We start from the raw sequence: 19,402 nt of genomic DNA, 5'->3' as shown, positions 1-19,402 counted from the left end.
ATCAGACAGATGTTGCAAACTATAGTCTATCTATTCCATTGTGACTGCATTGCACTCCTGTGAACTACTGTTTTTAAAAATGTAATAACTTGATTTTATTTCCTGATTTAAGAATAATACACATTCCTTATAGAGGATTTGAAAGACATACAAAAATGTGAATAAGAAAATGAAAATTTTCTTTTAATTTTAGATATGACTACTGCTAACACCTTCTTGGGCTTTCCTGGTGGCTCAGCTGGTAAAGAATCCGCCTGCAAAGCAGAAGACCTGGGTTCAATCCCTGGGTTGGGAAGACCCCCTGGAGAAGGGAAAGGCTATCCACTCCTGAATTCTGGCCTGGAGAATTTCATGAACTGTATAGACCATGGAGTCACAAAGAGTCAGACATGACTGAGCGACTTTCACTTCACTGCTAACATCTTGGTAGGGTACTTGAACTTTTTTCTTTGTATATGTAGGTCCTACAAAACTGGAGTGATACTGGAATGTACAGTTTTATATCCTGCTTCTTCTGCTCTGTATTATATAGCAAGTGTTTTCCCAAATAATAAATGTTATTCAAAAATATCATCTTAATTTAAAAAAGTGTTTAACATTTTATTCCATTATAAGCCACTTCTAAGCTTTTGTCTTCATAAATATTGTAATGTTGAGATGGAGAATCTTGGGCATACATTTTGTGCATGTGTGTGTACACTCACCTCTGACTATTTCCTTTAGGAAAAAAATTTCTAAAGAGCTGCCCCATTGAAGGAAAGGTGACCAAAATAAGCTGACCTAAACGAAGTCTACAAGTCAGCTATAGTAAGTGAAGTCGCTCAGTCGTGTCTAATTCTTTGCAACCCCATGGACTGTAGCCTATCAGGCTCCTCCATCACAAGTCAGCTATAAATCATCTCAATTACTAAGCATGGACTGACGTAAGGGCATAGTGTTGTAACCACAAGCACCTGATTAAAGCAACCAAAAAAATTAAAAAATCATGTGTCATCCTAGGTCATCCCAGGTCTCAAGTTATTTCTACAAACAATTGTATGCAATTACAATTTTTCATATAATAAAAAATACACAAGGAAACACAACAACACGAATGAAAACCAGCAGAAATAATAGACAGTAGAAACAGACCAATGAGAGTGGGCAGATGCTGAGGCTGTCTGACACAGATTTTTTTTAAATTATGTTCACTTCAAGACAAATATCATATGATATGGCTTATACGTGAAATCTAAAAAAAAAGTGACACGAATGAACTTATTTACAAATTTACAAAACAGAAACGGACTCACGGACTTAGAGAAAGAACATACCATTACAGGGTAGGGAAGCGGTAGATTGGCAGTTTGAAACTGACATGGACACACCGCTATATTTAAAATAGAAGATGTGAGCTATTCACAATTAGCACTCTCTTTTTTTCCATTAGCATTCTTAATCTAACCAACTTTAGGCAGAATCCTGAAACCCCCCACAACTACACAAAACAGACTTTTCAAGTAGCATCAAACATTCATAAAAGTTGGCCATATGATGGTGGTTGGTTTAGTCGATAAGTAGTGTCCGACTCGTGCGACCCCATGGACTGTAGCCTGCCAGGCTCCTCTGTCCATGGGATTCTCCGGGCAAGAATACTGGAGTGGGTTGCCATTTCCTTCTCCATGGCCATATGAAGGTTCTTAACAAATAAAAAAATTAATGTCATCCAAGTATGTTTGCAGATTACAATTGAATTAAGCTAGAAATCAAAAACAAAATGATAACTGGAAAACTTCCATATGGTTGAAAATTCAGAAATATTCTCTGAGAAGATGGGAAATGATGAAATCCAGGGCTGAGGAGGAAAACGGCCTTTGCCAAGCAGAAGTCACATTCTTTTTTGTTAAACCCACCTCAGTCCTGGCCATGGTATCCCCAACCTCTAGTGCGACTGTGGAGTAAGAGCAAGCTGAATGGGTCACCCCAGGGACTGCTTGGAAATCTTCCAGTGGACTGGAACTTTGGTCACTTTGTTCCTTTTATCAGCTCTACGGTATGATCTCAAATTGGACTCAGTGTAGTTCTCCATTTTTCTTACTATGGTACTCCTCATTCTCTCCAAACCTTACACCCATAACTGAATGACATTGGGTGAACTTAAGCTCCTCCACCTAAACAGCATATTAAAAGCAGACATTACTTTGCCGACAAAGGTCCGTCTAGTCAAGGTTATGGTTTTTCCAGTAGTAATGTATGGATGTGAGGGTTGGACCATAAAGAAAGCTGAGTGCTGAAGAACTGATGCTTTTGAACTGTGGTGTAGGAGAAGACACTTATTAAGAGTCCCTTGAGCTGCCAGGAGATCCAACCAGTCCATCCTAAAGGAAATCAGTCCTGAATATTCATTTGGAAGGACTGATGCTGAAGCCGAAGTTCCAATACCAGGGCCATCTGATGCGAAGAACTGACTCATTGGAAAAAACTGTGATGCTGAGAAAGACTGAAGGCAGGAGAAGGGGACAACAGAGAATGAGATGGTTGGATGGCATCACTGACTCAATGGACATGAGTTTGAGCAAGCTCCAGGAGTTGGTCATGGACAGGGAAGCCTGGCGTGCTGCAGTCCATGGGGTCACAAAGAATCAGACACAACTGAGCAACTGAACTGAACTGAACTGAAGCTCCTCCACAAACCAAGTGTTGCTCAGGGGAAGGTTTGGTGTTCTAGTCCCATAAGCAACTAGCAACTGACATTGTTCTATGAAAAGGGATACTGACAAAGCCACACATAGGAAGAGCCAAAGACCTCATCTCTGCTGGGAAGTTAGGAGATGGCAGACACAAGTGTTGGTAGGACCATGAGTCTCAGAGTGGGTGAAGCAGAAATGAAAGCCCCAAGTTCAAAGTCAGTGGTCTCTTCCCAGAGATGGAGGGGCAGTTAGAGGGGCCAATCAGAATCACAAGGGGGGCTAGGGAGGGATGGATTTGGAGTTTGGGATTAGCACAGGCAAACTTACATATAAAATATATAGACAAGGTCCTACGGTATAGCACAGGGAACTATATTCAAAATCCTGTGATAAACCATAGTAAAAAAGAATAAGAAAAAGAACGTATATGTGTGCAACTGAATCATTTTGCTGTACAGCAGAAATGAACTATACTTCAATAAAATAAATTTTACATATACATATAAAATCACAAAGGAAGTTCTCTCAACATAAAATATCCTTCCCAAACGCAGAGACCATTCCAGGCCACAGAATTCTGGTTTTTAATCATTTAGTACAGGAAACACTTTGTCCCCCTTCGTCTCTTTTTCAAATGAAATTGTATCAAGGAAAACAGATAAAACTGGAGGCAGTAAGGGTCCTGGAACCCGATCCTCTAGGTCACCCAAACCCCAACTTGGAGCTTGGTCACAAGTACGTTAGCCTGGACTTTCAAGTGTGTGTAACCAAACACCCATCTCAACCACCGGAGAAAAAAACAAATCTTGAGGAAGTTCCTGTAGAATGTCTAGCTTTGAGCAATGCAACTTCCTGGTATAGTTTCCAAAGCAAACCTGATGTAAAATGAAAGATGAGGCAAGGTAACCAACTGCATGGATTTACTATTTATAGACGTGTTAAATGAAAGACAGCTAATAATGTGACCCTTATAAAACAGTGACCACACAGCCCTTCTTTGGAGAATTAATGAGCTATCAGAGACCAGTCAAGTCCATCCTATTTTAGGATAATAAAATCCTTTCATCAATTGATAAGGGAATGTTTGATTTTAAAATTGACTTGTAAACACCTATTCTAAGACAGGCCCAAATGAACTAAAAACATGTTTTTAAAAAAGGGGGGGTCATTGCCATCCCCTTTATTTAATTACTTCCTGTTGTATGACTTGATATGATGCTGTCTAAGTTGATGCGTCTAATACAATGCATCTAAGTTGATGGGTGTGTGCTTTTCAAACTCTCATCACAACAGTCCCATCCAGGGCTGATTCAAATCTATGTCCCAGGCTCTGACCATTTTGGATGGATATGTTCTGCTCACTTCGAACATATTAGAATGCATACAACATCCTACATTAAACTATTTCCACTTAAATGTTTGAAATAAATTACATAACTTTGCTTTTGAAATAATTTTTTTTCTTTTTTTTGGACTTGCCACAGCACTCCGGATCTTAGCTGCCCCCTACAGTGGAAGCCCTGAGTCCTAACCACTGATCACCAGGAATTCCTGAAATAAAATGTTTTTGCTGGAAAAGATTTGGTTGTTGCTGCTGTTGTTCATATTTTGGATCAGAGAACATTTTTCAGGTCTCAAACATTTTCGGGACCCTTGAGAATCCTGTAGACCCCACATACTGCTGTTGTCTTCAGTGCCTATTGGATAAACCAGCCCTAATCTGTGAAGCTCACTGCAGGGTGTACTGTGAGGGAAGTGTCAAGAACAGAGATAAAAGATGAGAGAAAAAAAAAATCTAAGAAAGTACTCAGTCTATTAAGTGATGTCATCTCTGTGGGGACCCAAGAGGAGAATGGTATCAAGAGCATCTCTCTGGTTCCTTTGCCTTTTCTAAACCCAGCTTGTACATCTGGAAGTCCTCGGTTCACATACTGCTATGTGAAGCCTAACTTCAAGGATCTGGAGCATAATCTTGCTAGCATGTGAAATGAGTACAATTGTGTGGTAGTTTGAACATTCTTTGGCATTGCCCTTCTTTGGGACTGGAAATGAAAACTGACCTTTTCCAGTTCTGAAGCCACTGCTGAGTTTTCCAAATTTGCTGGCATATTGAGTGCAGCACTTTAAAAGCATCATCTTTTACAGTTTGAAATAGCTCAAATGGAATTCCATCACCTCCACTAGCTTTGTTGGTAGTGATGCTTCCTAAGGCCCACTTGACTTCACACTCCAGGATATCTGGCTCTAGGTGAATGACCACACCATCGTGGTTATCTGGGTCTTTTAGACATTTTTTGTACAGTTCTGTGTATTCTTGCCACCTCTTCTTAATCTCTTCTGCCTCTGTTAGCTCCTTGCTGTTTCTGTTCTTTATCGTGCCCATCCTTGCATGAAATGTTCCCTTGATATCTCCAATTTTCTTGACGAGATCTCTAGTCTTTACCATTCAAGTGTTTTCCTCTAATTCGTTATACTGGTCACTTAAGAAGGCTTTCTTATTTCTCCTTGCTATTCTCTGGAACTCTGCATTCAGTTGGATATATCGTTCCCTTTTTCTTTTGCCTTTAGCTTCTCTTTTCTCAGCTATTTGTGAGGCCTCCTCAGACAACCATTTTTCCCTTTTGCATTTCTTTTTCTTGGGTATGGTCTTGATCAACGCCTCCTGTACAATGTCATGAACCTCCATCCATAGTTCTTCAGCCACTCTTTCTATCAGATCTAATCCCTTGAATCTGTTTGTCACTTCCACTGTATAATCATAAGGGATTTTATTTAGGTCATACCTGAATGGTCTAGTGGTTTTCCCTACTTTCTTCAATTTAAGTCTGAATTTTGCAATGAGGATTTCATGATCTGAGCCACAGTTGCCTCCAAGTCTTCTTTTTGCTGGCTGTATAGAGCTTCTTCATCTTCGGCTGCAAAGAATATAATCAATCTGATTTTGGTACTGACCATTTAGTGATGTCCATGTGTAGAGACATCTCTTGTGTTGTTGGAAGAGGATATTCACTATGACCAGTGCATTCTCTTGAAAAAAAACTGTTAGCCTTTGTTCTGTTTCATTTTGTATTTCAAGGCCAAACTTACCTGTTACTCCAGGTATCTTTTGAGTACTTTGCATTCCAGCCCCCTATGATGAAAAGGACCCCTTTTTCTGGTGTTAGTTCTAGAAGGTCTTGTAGGTCTTCATAGAACTGGTCAACTTCAGCTGCTTCAGCATTAGTGCTTGGGGCACAGACTTGGATTGCTGTGATATTGAATGGTTTGCCCTGGAAATGAACTGAGATCATTCTGTTGGTTTGAGATTGTACCCAAGTACTTCATTTCAGACTCTTTTGTTGACTATGCAGGCTACTCCACTTTTTCTAAGGGATTCTTCCTCACAGTAGTAGATATAATGGTCATCTGAGTTAAATTCACCCATTCCTGTCCATTTTACTTCACTGATTCCTAAAATGTTGATGTTCACTCTTGCCATCTCCTGCTTGACCACGTCCAACTTAACCTTGATTCACGGACCTACTATTCCAGGTTCCTATGCAATATTGTTCTTTACAGCATCAGACTTTACTTTCACCACCAGACACATCCACAACTGAGCATTGTTTCCGCTTTGGCCCAGCCACTTCATTCTTTTTGAAACTATTAATAATTGCCCTCTGTTCTTCCCTAATAAGCATATTGGACAACTTCCAGCCTGAGGGGCTCATCTTGTGGTGCCATCTTTTTGCCATTTCATGCTGTTCATGGGGTTCTCGTGGCAAGAATACTGGAGTGACTTGCCATTCCCTCCTCCAGTGAACCACGTTTTGTCAGAACTCTGCACTGTGACCGGTCCCTCTTGGGTGGCCCTGCAGGGCATGGCTCATAGCTTCATTGAGTTATATAAGTCTCTTTGCCACGACAAGCCTGTTATTCATAAAGGGGATATACAAACACACGTACACACACACACACGTGTGTGTGTATGTGTCTTTTGATGTCTGTCTGGGATTTCTGCAACAGCTTCTTGGATAATCTCTCTGAACCCAGCCCCGCCCTTTATCCTGTATTTTTTCTGAAATACAAAGCTGACCACATTTACAAGTTCCTTATAGGTACCCCAAATATGTAATAGACAATTTCCCAGTCTGGCACGTAGGCCCACTTACAATCTGTTCTCAGTCTAACCAGATACACAGTGACCCAGCCCATACTCCGAGGACAATAATTACTCCCCACACAAGAGGCACACAGTCATGCCTCAGAGGCCAAGCACACACTGGTCCCTTCTCCTGTGCCTGGCACACTACACATCTCTTAAGTTTCAGGTCAAAGTGCCACTTCCATTGTAAAATGTTTTCTGAATCCTCGAGGCCCCAAGCCCTCCTCACCACGCTTACTTCATTGGTTGTCAATATTCATCCATCTTCCTCATTGGACCCTGAGCTTCTTGAGGACAGGGGCTATGTGGCCTTACCCACATCAGACCCCCACCCCCTAATCCCCACTCCCAAGGGCCCGGATACAGCAGCTGCTTGGGAATTGCTGAATAGTCAAGTGAGTGGTAGGTCTAAACTGGACTTTGGTACACTGCCTGAAGATAAACATTCCTAAGGCACTTCTGCTCCCAGCTCCCAAACCCAAGAGTAGAGGACCACCATTAATTTGTACCTTTGGGTAGATTAGAAAAAAGTGTCTCCTCCAGGCTCATGTATAACAATGTGCTGTGCTTAGTCACTCAGTTGTGTCCAACTCTTTGGGACCCCATGGAGCCCACCAGGCTCCTCTGTCTGTGGGGATTCTCCAGGCAAGTGGGTTGCCATGCCCTTCTCCAGGGGATCTTCTCAACCCGGGAATCGAACTCAGGTCTCTGCACTGCAGGCAGATTCTTTACCATCTGAGCCACCAGGGAAGCCCAAGAACACTGGAGTGGGTAGCCTATCCCTTCTCCAGGGGATCTTCCTGACCCAGGAATCTACCAGAGTCTCCTGCATTGCAGGTGGATTCTTTACCAGCTGAGCTACCAGGGAAGCCCAATATATAACAATTAGACATCCTTATTCTGGGCTTAGCCATGGCTTACAAGTCCTCCTGGTAGGGAGCCATTGATTAAAACCAGCTGCCCTGGCCAGGCACAATGATAACCACTTGCATGGTTATCTCACAACAGGAGGTCTCATAAGGAACATGAGGCAGGTGCTGAAACCAACTGGGAGAATTCGGGGGCGGGGGGAGGCAAAAGGAGGAGGGAGGAGAGGATGTGCCCTGCCAACCTCCCAGAAGCCCTAGCACTGGCATCCATCTTGGTTGAGAGTTGCTTAAGCCCCCAGAAAGGACCCAGAGTCAACTACAGGCCAAGCACAATGATTGGCCAGAGTCAGCCCTGAAACTAACCCCATCACCATAAAATCCGAGACTGTGAACCACGTGGCAGAGCCATTCTCCTAGGTTTCCCTTACCTTTCTGCTTTCTACCTGGGCACCCCTCTCCAATAATGTCTCTTGCTTTGTCAGGACTTGTGTCTCCTCAAACAATTCATTTCTGAGTGTTAGACAAGAGCCCACTCTAGAGCCCTGGGAGGGGTCCCCTTTCCTGTAATGCTGCCACAGAGCTTTGAATGAGCTACACTTCATCCCTCACTCTTTCAACCAGACCCAAGCTTGCACAGAAACATAATGCCCACATCAAAACCATGGCGGCCAGCAGCACACACAGACAGTTCTCCCACCTTTGTAGGTGTCATTCCTTTCACTCAAGAGGTCCACCTACTCTCACCTGCACATGCGAACTTCAATACCCAGCCCAAAGCTCAGTTCCTCTGTGAATCTCTCCCTGCTCCTCTCAGGCAGACTTGCTGCTCCCTCTTAGATCCCCATCACCCAGGAAGATACCCACATTGAGTCCTGCCATATTGCCTCCCAGTTCTTTCCTCCCCACCTGGCCTCATGGCTGCACTGTGAGTGGGCATCAAGAGGAGAGGTTGAATCTTAATCATCTTTGGGTCTCGAAAGCCTTGGATCATGCCTTTCAAATATATGGTGGGCCTTCAATGAATGCCTTGGACTGAAGGTGGTGCTTCAATCCAACAACTGCGTGTGCGTGCCTTCTAAGTCGCTTCAGTCGTGTCCAGCTCTTTGCGAACCCTACAGACCATAGCCGACCAGGCTCCTCTAACCCACCAGGCTTCTCTGTCCATGGGATTCTCCAGGCAAGAATACTGGAGTGGGTTGCTATGCCCTCCTCCAGGGGAATCTTCCCGACCCAGGGACAGAACCCAGATCTCTTTTTGTTTTTTATTTTTTAATTAATTAGTTTATTTTAATTGGAGGCTAATTACTTTATAATATTGTAGTGGTTTTGCCATACATTTACATGAATCAGCCATGGGTGTACATGTGTTCCCCATCCTGAACCCCCCTCCCACCTCCCTCCCCATCCCATCCCTCAGGGTTATCCCAGTGCAACAGTCCTGAGCGCCCTGTCTCATGCATTGAACCTGGACTGGCAATCTATTTCACATATGGTAATATACATGTTTCAATGCTATTCTTTCAAATCATCCCACCCTCGCCTTCTCCCACAGAGTCCGAAAGTCTGTTCTTTACATCTGTGTCTCTTTCGCTGTCTCACATATAGGGTTATCATTACCATCTTTCTAAATTCCATATATATGCATTAATATACTGTACTGGTGTTTTTCTTTCTGACTTACTTCACTCTGTATAATAGGCTCCAGTTTCATCCACCTCATTAGAACTGATTCAAATGCATTCTTTTTAATAGCTGAGTACTATTCCATTGTGTATATGCACCACCGCTTTCTTATCCATTCATCAGCCAATGGACATCTAGGTCGCTTCCATGTCCTAGCTATTGCAAAGAGTGCTGTGATGAACATTGGGTTACACATGTCTCTTTCAATTCTGAGAACCAGATCTCTTATGTCTCTCCTGCACTGGCAGATGGGTTCTTTACCACTAGTACCACCTGGGAAGCCCCCTCAATCAAATGACTACTCAGTTCAAAATCTTCACAAAACTTCCTTTTGGTCTCTTGACAATTCAGCCCCCGAGCCTGACACACGGGACACTCAGCCTCTTGGCCACAGTGGACTTCTGAGCATCTCTTACCTCTGGGCCTTTGCTTGCCCATCCCTTCTGCCTATGATGCCCGCTTCTCCTCTTTGCCTGTCAAAACCCTAACCGTCCATCAAGACCCAACCCAAATGCTATCTTCCTTATGTGGCAGCAGGTGATGCCCACTGCTGCTGAGAAGCAAAGTGCTTTGTCTTTCTCAGGTCCTTTCTAAAACACTGCTCTGTATTTTAATGATGCATATTTGTAAAAAGGTACTTTGAGGACAGGTATTTCTAGACTTTAGCAAGAGAGAGTGTGTGTGTATGTGTGTTATAGTTGCTCAGTCATGTCCGACCCTTTGTGATCCCATGGACTATAACCTGCCCGGCTTCTCTGTCCATGGGGATTCTCCAGGCAAGAATACTGGAGTGGGTTGCCATTCCCTTCTCCAGGGGATCTTCCCGACCCAGGGATCAAACCCGGGTCTCCTGCATTGCAGGCAGATTTTTTACCATCTGAGCCACCAGGGAAGCCCCTAGCGAGAGGGCAGGGGCTCAGAAAATATTGGACAGGATGGACTAGGGAATATAGCAGTTAAGCCTGCAAGTGAAAGAGACAGAAAACTTATCTTCAAGGAACCAGCAGGGCCCAGATTGCCTCCCCTGTCCTCTTTTTTCTCAGCAGGGACAAAATGAAAGCTAAGTAAGAACCGCAAAAGTCACCATCTCTTCCTCCCACAGCCAACACAGCTCAGCTTCCCTCCTGGAGAGGTGAAAGCCAGGTGTGACAGCCCAAGCTCGCTTTGCTCCACCCCTCCCTCTCCCCCAAACACAGAGCAGAAATTCACCTCTGCCAGCGTTGTTTCCAAGCTCCCGCAGGACGAGACACACACGGGGTGCATGGCAGGTGGCCCTCAGCTCGCCTCTGCAGGGGCAGTGCACACAGAAGCCTCTCTCCTCAGCATGAAGCGCCTCCACCTGGCACCCTGGACCTCCCTGGTCCTTGGCCTGGCCTTCCTCTCCTTCCACCCGGTTTACTTGGCAGGTAGAACCGTGAGCTTTATTCTCGCCGCAATGGGAAGAGGGAGGGAGGGTGGGAGAGAGAAGGAGGCAGGAGGAGGATTCCTTGGCTCAGGTTGGTCCTGCTCAAAGGAAAGAGGAAATAGGGCTTTCTCATCTGAAGGATTAGGCTGGAGAGTGTAGGGTGGAATGGGGGTTTACCTAAGACCAGAGTCAGCCAAGATGGGAGCCACCACGAGTCCCTCCCGTCAGAGACGGGAGATGCACCTAAAACGGCATCTTTGGACTGCTGTTTCTCAGCGGCGGCTGCTCAGGGTAATTGTGTTGCAATTCCTTATTTTGTGGCTATCATCCTTCCTTTGCATACCCTCCTCTCACCTAAGGACATCCGTCCTTCCCTTGACCCTGGGCATCCTTTGCAACTTTCACTAAACCTCAACACAAGCCGCCGTATGCTGTTAAATCTTCCTCCATCTCACCCGGCTCAGGAGATGTTGGATTATCACCCCACTTTCTCAGGGAGGCCGAGGTGGGTGTTAGGAAGCGCCCTCCCAGGCTGGGCTCTGCACATCAGGGACCTCGCTCTCATTCTCATGCTCCTGGACTTTTGCCTTTGGCTTTGACCTGGCTCCTCAGAACAGTCTGCCCTGCTCCCTGGCAGATTCTCCCTCTCTCAAAGCCAACCCTCACAGTCCCCCACGCCAGGCAGTATCCATCTCTCTCCTCAGTCTCTCCTCGGGAGGTTCAGAGGGTGGGCTCTCAAGCCTCTGAGCCTCAACTCAACTTCGGCTTCCACAACTGACTAGTAGTGTGATCTCAAGCAAATTCTTTACCCTCCCTGAGCTTCAGTTTCCTCATATCTAATGTGGAGATAATCATAGTGCTTACATATAGGGTTGTTGTAAAGATGAAATAGGGTAACTGCACATAAAGAACTTTGAATGAAATAGCACGTGGTAAACACCCCAATGGGGCTTCCCTGGTGGCTCTCTCAGTAAAGAATCTGCCTGCAATGCAGGAGACCCAGGTTCGATTCCTGGTTCGGGAAGGTCCCCTGGAGGAGGGAATGCCAACCCACTCCAGTATTCTTGCCTGAAGAATTCCACAGACAGAGGAGCCTGGTGGGCTACAGTCCACGGGGTCAAAAAGAGTCAGACGCGACTGAATGACTAACACTTTCACTTCATTTCAAACACTCAGCAAAGGTTAGCATGCTCCTTTTACTTCTTCCAATATCGCCCCTCTCCAAGTAAGAGTGTTTTCTGTTTACCCTGGAGGTGCCTTGCTTATGAGAAGGCCTCAAACACTTGACCCATTTCACTGCACTGAACGGTTGGATCCTTCCAGTAGCCTTTACTTTGGAAGTGACTCCAAATAGGACCAGTCCCTGGCTGGCTTTGCTTATGAGGGAGGTGGGTGATGTTTCAGTTCTTCAGAATTTACACTAGGTTATTCGATTTGAACCATATAAAATGTCTGATATTGAATAATTCTGGACCTATAGAAATGGTGATTTCATATGGGTTAACAGTACTCTTGCTTGGAAAATCCCATGGACGGAGGAGCCTGTTAGGCTGCAATCAATGGGGTTGCTAAGAGTCGGACACGACTGAGCGACTTCACTTTCACTTTTCACTTTCCTGCATTGGAGAAGGAAATGGCAACCCACTCCAGTGTTCTTGCCTGGAGAATCCCAGGGACGGGGGAGCCTGGTGGGCTGCCGTCTATGGGGTCACACAGAGTCGGACACGACTGAAGTGACTTAGCATAGCATAACCTACTACTAGTGTTTCATTAACTTGATTTTTTTCCACACACCAGTTCTAGACCAGGACCACTTCCCTACTAGGGTAGAGGGGAGATGAAAGTCAGGGTCAAGGAAGTGATTCGGGTAACAAGGGAAATTAAAACATGGAGGAATCAATTTTTCCAAAGCAAATAAAAACCAAGCTCTGAGGCATTTAGCTGTAAATAATTTACAGTAGCAATCAGATTGCATCAAGGTAGTTACTATATTTCAGCAGGACACTGGAATGGCTAGGGAGGGGATGGTGTAAAATTAGCCTGAGCAGAAATTTCATGGCTTTAGCTAATCAAGAAGTTTCCTCCCAAGTTACTCTGCTATGTGACAGCAAGCACCTTTGAAGGACATGCTAACCTAGAGTCAGTGGGGCCTGGACAGTTTCCAAACTTTTTTTCTGTCATTTCCAAAGAAGCAGATTGAGCAGCCATACAATTTCCAGAAAGATTCTTTCAAAGGCTCTCTTGCTCTTGCTCTAGCTCTACCTAGGTCAGCATTGTCTAACAGAACTTTTTTTAAACTTTTTATTTTATATTGGAGTATAGCTGATTAATAATGCTGTAATAGTTTCAGGGGCACAGCATAGGAACTAGGCCATATGTATACATGTATCCATTCTCCCCCAAACTCCCCTTCCATCCAGGCTGCCACAGGACATTGAGCAGAGTTCCCTGTGCTACACAGAAGGTCCTTGTTGGTTGTCCATTTTAAATATAGCAGTGTGTAGGTGTAGATCCCAAACTCCCTAACTATCCCTTCCCCCACATCCTTGCCCCCTAGAAACCATGAGTTTGTTCTCTAAGTCTGTGAGTTTGTTTCTAACAGAACTTTTTTGATTGTGGAAAGGTTCCATGTCTGTGCTATCTTTCTAACATGGTAGCCACCAGCCACATGACTGAGCACTTTGCAAGTGGCTAGTATGACCAAGTAGCTGAAGTTTTCATTTAATTTCATTTTAATAAACTTAAACAGCCACTCTGGTTTGTGGCCACTATATTGGACACAGTGGACCCAGACTGCCTACCTTCTTATTCTCAATGATGAGAGGGAACACAGCCCATGATTTCTCTCCCTTGGGGATCCTTATGTTCATCTCTGTAATCCCTCCTCACTCCCCAAACTCTGATATTTTCTGCTAGAGTGCCTTTTTATCATTGTGTGCCTTGTTTATTAATCAAGGACTATATAATTCTAAGTGCTGTATACGCTGGAAACCTCTCAACTTGCTTGTAGAGTGTTTAGTTTTTCACACCCTTTTTCTGAATACTAACATCATAATCATCAGAAATAAAGAATCAAGGTCAGACTTCGATGTTTTTTAGTTCAAGTTTTTGAAGGAAACTGAAGCTTGTTATGAAACGACATGGCAGATTTTTAAGTGTCTGTGTTGGTATATGCTAGGAAAACAAAACAAAACAAAACACTTCTTAGATGTACTTATCTGCATAGAAAGCAGCTTAAACAGAGGCCCTTGGTGACAGAAGGGTGATGAGATATAAAGATAAAGCATCTCAATGGGAATAGGAAGTGGTTGGAAAAGGGGAGTGTGTGAGTTTGCTGCCCAACAAAATACCACAGCCTGGGTGGCTGAAACCACAGAAGCCTCTTTTCTCACAGATCTGGAGGCTCTGGGTGTCACCAGCTGTGTTTAATCCTGAGACCTCTCTCCTCAGCTTGCAGATTGCCCCACTCTGCACTGGGTCCTCATATCATCTTTTCCCTCTGAGTTTCCATCCCTGGTGCCTCTTCCTCTTCTCACAAGGACACCAGTCACACTGGACTAATTTAACCATTTAACCTTAATTTCCTCTTTAAAGCCCTATTTCCATAACAAAGCACTACCAAATCTGGGGCCATAGTTCAGGCTATAACAGAACTTTGCTGCATGAAATCTCAACATACCTCTACTGGAACTTCTATAATACTGTCATAATACTCACTACTGATTCACAACAAAAACTGCTAACTCCATGCCTGAGAATGGCTTTTCCTACTGCCTGAGACTATCATTTGTCTTTTCTTCCAGAAGCAAGCAGCGGCAGCAACTCAACCTCGACCATCCACCATCCAGAGAATCTTGAGACCCTGGAGCAGTGCCCCAGTAAGCTTCTCCCGGCAATTGCCCTAGCTCAGGGCTCATCTCGGAACAGGGAGGGACACTGAAGCCTCCTCACTTTCTGTTCATTGGCACTGAGTGGCTGAGCGCCTGCCTGGCCCTCTCGCACCCCACTGTGGTTTGTTCACAGCCCCAGAACCGTCTGCAGGGCACGTCTACAAAGCTCTCTTGGCCATGATCCCCATGTAAGCTCACACTCTGGTGCAGTTTGGCTTTAATGGCTCATCCTCAGGACAGCAGTCAAAGACCCCCTGACTTCGAATGCTTATAGAAGTTTGGGAGTGGAAACATCCTAAACATGAGCCAGTCCAATTCCTGCCCAATGCAGGAGCTTCATTCTCGTACCTGTTGCATTTTTCTGTTCATCTTCCACTTGAAGACTTGCAGTACTAAGGAGCCTAGTGCTTCATAAACAACCACTGTGGTGCATGTCTAATTTATAGGAAGTTTGCTTTATTCTAAGTTTGGCTCCTTGATTCTGCCCCCACTGAATGACCACATGTGCTTACTTCTGGACACTAACAAGGGAGAGTAACAGGCAGCAATATGTAGAGGCTACAAATGTGGCTTTGGACTCCTACAAACATGGGTTTGCGTTCTAGTTCTGCCATCTCGTGACCCTGGGCAGGTGACAGCTTCAGTTCCTGCATGTCAAACAGGAGGAATAACTGCCTATCCACTTGGTGAGGAATAAATAAGGGAACATGTGTAGAGCTCTTAGCACAGTGCAGGGCGTGCCTTAGTAAATGGTGCTATCCTGTTATTACTGGTCTTGATGGTATGAATATCAGAGAATAGCCTTGGGGGAAGGGAGGCTGGGGTGACACTGTCCTTCTCGCCCTCTCTTCCCCGCCAGACGTCGACTTCTGCCCACAAGCGGCCCGGTGTTGCCACACGGGAGTAGATGAATACGGCTGGATCGCGGCGGCTGTTGGTTGGAGTCTCTTGTTTCTCACCCTCATCCTGCTCTGTGTGGACAAACTGATGAAGCTCACTCCAGATGAGTCTAAGGACTTGCAAGCCTGAGACTTAGAACACTAGTCCCAAGAATGTCAATCACCAAGTTGTGGGTAATAGCAGGAGGGGAGAGCGCTGATGTGGTTTCCGATATTTCAAAGTCCGTTCACCCCTTTTTGTTTGTTTGGAGTTTTGTGGTTTTGTTTTGTATTTTGGCCATACTAGGTGGCTGGTGGAATCTTAGTTCCCTGACCACGGATCAAACCCGGGCCTTGGCAGTGGAAGCTCAGCATCCTAACCACTGATGACCATGGAAGTCCCAAAGCCTTGTTATCCTCATACTCTTCAGTTACTTTTAAAAAGGAAAGGAGACAGGGATCCAAGGAAGACAAGACCAGTGCTCCCAACACACCTAATTTCAAAATGTACTTGGGTCCTTTATAATCTGACATTTCCCTGATTGACTCCTTTGCTTGTATTTTTGTGTGGGGAGGGGGGAATTGCTTGTATTTTGACCATCGCTTTCTTCTGCGTTCCAAGTATGTGGTACACAAGAAACATGAACTTCAGTCTTAAAGTCACCCCATTCAAAACAAAACTCAGAACCTTCTTACCAAAAACAAGTGGTGGTGTTTTGTCCCTTATTTCAGTCAAGGGCATCACTGTCATTTCAAAATGTGAGAGCCACCTTGGCCGCTTCCTTAGTCCCACGTCCAATGCTTCCTGGGCTCTTGTTCTTCCTTTGACACGTCCTCGTGTCGAGCCTGCCCATTCTCCTTGCCGGCACCCTAGGTCTGGCCCTCGTTACCCCATCCCCCCACCATGTCAGGAATCCTTCACTTTGTTCTCACTGCCTTCAGGATCCGCCCTCCACGCCCTAGCTTGTCCCTCCCCTCATCCCAACATCTTCCACTTCTTTGCTGCCATTCCCTCTGCAGGGGTGGCTGCCTTCCACCTCCACCCCCAGAACGAAGGCCATTCCTCAAAGTCCAGCTCTAATGCTTGCTCTGCCTTCAAACTTCTAGGCTTGTCTTCTGGGGACCAGGAGTTGGTGGTCTTTGGGTACTTGTGTGGTGCTCTGAGCACAGTCACTGTGAACAACAGGCCTCTTCACAATCAGCTTGTACTGCCTCATGCTCCAGGGTATAAATAGCTCTTAGTGTTTGTCCAATGAATGAATGAATAAACAAACAAATGAGTTCCTGGCCTAAACAAATTTTCTGATCGTCGCTCTGCATCCAGAACCTCCATTTTTTTGGAGCTGGTTGACCAAACTGACCTCTGGAGGAGCCATTTGGCTCTGGCCAGCTTAGGGACAATCACTTAGGGCCCAGATGTCAGCATCACTGTGAACTCTTTCAGTGGGAGTCAGGAAGAGAGATGGGTGGGGTCATCAGAAGAAAGAAAGTGACTCTTGAAGAAAACATATTTGCCCTTCGACAGCAAATATGTGGACAAACTCTAAATAATCATAATACACAAAGGAAAAGTGAGAGGCCTCTGAAATGGGAAGAAATATTTTCTAGAGGTGGCAAATGATTCAAAGCCACCCTACTGCTCTTTCAGAAAGTCTGAATAAATTTCCCTGAACTGAAGGGATTGCACAGCACAGTTTGCTCTCTTCTGAGGATCCAGATCGTATCAGAATCTTAGTTGTTTAATCAGTGAAACAGGATGGACTTATTTCAGAGTGTTGATCATATGGGCACAAGTATCTATAAAAGCCTGAGCTACGTCATGGATGTACACATGGGTGGTGCTTCACTTTTTTAGAAATTCAAGGAGTCTCCACCATACATGATGGTTTAATTCTTTCAAGATGAAAAGATTCAGTGTGAAACCAACTTTGCTTTAATATCTGCAAATATTTTTTAAGTAAATCAGTGTGCAATAGTGAAAGAGCACTGTCTCAAAACGAAAAAAGCAAGAAGGAAGATTAAGATTTATTTCTGGTGAACATGAACAGAATTGACACGCTGTCTTGCTGAGGATCAACCTTCTAATTGGAAAACGTAAGAACTGGACCAAACGTGTATGCAAACCAGATTACAAAAGCTCAGGAAGCTATGTGAGGCTCTGCATGTAAGTGGGTGGGTGTGAGGCTCTTCCTTGCAACCAGAGCAGCGGGGCTCTCATCTCTTTTATGCATGTGTGAACCTCGGTGGCCAGACTGCATTTGCTGCTTTAAAGGGGGGAGAGTCACAGCACCAGTTGGCATCTGAGATGAGTAGACTCTTAGACTACACTGAAAAGAATTACATGTAGTTGCTGCCATTGTCACAGTGAAATTCAGGCACTCTGTGTCTTGCTTTTCTTTCACAAAAGGAAGGCTAGATCAGATCCAAACAATCACTCTTTTCTTTGAGACTGGAAAGAAAGATGGTTATATCATCTGATGGTTATGTGACCCAGATGCTAACTCTCAGATCTACCTTCAACATGGAACGTCTTTATTCTAGAAAAGCAAAGACTTGTCAGGAAATTTAAAAGGAACACCTGAGAGGGAAAACCAGGGACTGATGTCCATCTAAGAGTTTCCTGTGACAAGCAGCAGGACCTGTCTCATAGTAGATGTACTTTTCATTTAAAAAACTTTGTCCTCAGGGATCAGTGTGGTCCTCAGCACCGCTACAGACTGTGTAACACAGGGCATATCCAGTTTGAGGCATTTCTGTATCAATGTCCTATGCAAAAATAGAATCTTTAAACATTAAGGTGTGGCACAATTATCCGACTTTTAAAATCTATTCCTTTTTAGATGCATGATACCCAAGGACAAATAAACCAAATATATGATTTTTCTATTTAAAATGAAACACTATGCCATGCAAGATTAATAAAAAACAAGTCTTAGGGTAACTTGGGCCTCTTTTCCACAAAAATATATGAAAGCATATTTTTAAACTTAAAGAACAGTCTAAAAATGTTTTTGATGAAGAATGTTTCTTTCCGTCAGAGTCCTGACGTCTGTGTTGAAGTCACATATGGACATACAGTGACATTCCTGGGTCTTCGTCAGTGTTTGGCAGGAGGGCCGTGCAAACAACCCCTCCCTGGGTCTACAGCCAGCCTTACCTGACTCCGTCCATCCTCTGTACTTCTTTCCAGAGTGATCTGTCTAATCCATGAATAAGAAATTGAGTCACTCTCACCTGCCTAAAATCCCCCAGTGACTACCCATACCATATTTCTACCTGACCATAGGATCTTCTCTAGCTTTTTCTCTTCTGTATCCTTCACACACACCCAGTTATGAATTATTTCAGCTCTCTCTCTATCCTCCAAGCCTTCACTCTTGTTCACACAGTCTGAAACATACCCTTCCCAAGAGGCAGATTTGCCATGAACCAAGAGAACTTTGTCACCCTGCTAATTTAACTCATATGTAGAGTGCATCATGTGAAATGCCAGGCTGTAATCAAGATTCCCAGGAGAAATATCAGCAACCTCAGATATGCAGATAACACCACTCTAATGGGAGAAAGCAGAGAGGAACTAAAGAGCCTCTTGATGGGAGTGAAAGAGGACAGTGAAAAAGCTGGCTTAAAACTCAACATTCAAAAAATTAAGATCATGGCATCTGGTGCCATCACTTCATGGGAAATAGATGGAGAAAAAGTGGAAACAGTGACAAGTTTTCTTTTCTTGGGCTCCAAAATCACTGTGGACAGTGACTGCAGCCACAAAATTAAAAGATGCTTGCTCCTTGGAGGAAAAACTATGACAAGCCTAGACAGCCTATTAAAAAGCAGAGATATCATTTTGCTGACAAAGGTCTGTCT

The 19,402-nt window shown here is 44.4% G+C and overlaps 2 protein-coding genes across 3 annotated transcripts in view; one reads left to right on the top strand and one right to left on the bottom strand.

The window, feature by feature from the left end:
- Positions 1-19,402, bottom strand: part of ATP6V0A4 (ATPase H+ transporting V0 subunit a4) — a 96,466-nt gene that overhangs the window by 60,723 nt on the left and 16,341 nt on the right. Inside the window, exon 1 of one of the 2 annotated variants that reach the window (XM_070369203.1) lies at positions 10,575-10,657. The exons of the other annotated variant lie outside the window; for it this stretch is intronic. The gene's annotated coding sequence lies outside the window, so the exon portion shown is untranslated. Of the gene's footprint in view, positions 1-10,574; positions 10,658-19,402 lie in introns of those variants that run through there. 2 annotated transcript variants of the gene reach the window in all.
- Positions 10,627-16,795, top strand: TMEM213 (transmembrane protein 213). Its single transcript, XM_005899764.3, has 3 exons — positions 10,627-10,771; positions 14,574-14,648; positions 15,520-16,795. Exons 1-3 carry the CDS (start codon positions 10,627-10,629, stop codon positions 15,687-15,689), a joined length of 390 nt encoding a protein of 129 aa, XP_005899826.2. The 3' UTR covers positions 15,690-16,795.

Source organism: Bos mutus, chromosome 4 (assembly GCF_027580195.1).
Source record: "Bos mutus isolate GX-2022 chromosome 4, NWIPB_WYAK_1.1, whole genome shotgun sequence".
Taxonomy (NCBI): domain Eukaryota; kingdom Metazoa; phylum Chordata; class Mammalia; order Artiodactyla; family Bovidae; genus Bos; species Bos mutus.
The sequence above is the reverse complement of the archived record's forward strand: the minus strand, read 5'-3'. Positions and strand labels throughout refer to the sequence as shown.

What these genes read in the sequence shown, in the direction of transcription:
- TMEM213 (XM_005899764.3), top strand. Translation starts at nt 10,627, where the DNA reads ATGGCAGGTGGCCCTCAGCTCGCCTCTGCAGGGGCAGTGCACACAGAA. An exon ending in CCACCCGGTTTACTTGGCAG is followed by an intron (nt 10,772 to 14,573) that starts GTAGAACCGTGA and finishes CTTTTCTTCCAG; the next exon opens with AAGCAAGCAGCGGCAGCAAC. An exon ending in GACCCTGGAGCAGTGCCCCA is followed by an intron (nt 14,649 to 15,519) that starts GTAAGCTTCTCC and finishes CTTCCCCGCCAG; the next exon opens with ACGTCGACTTCTGCCCACAA.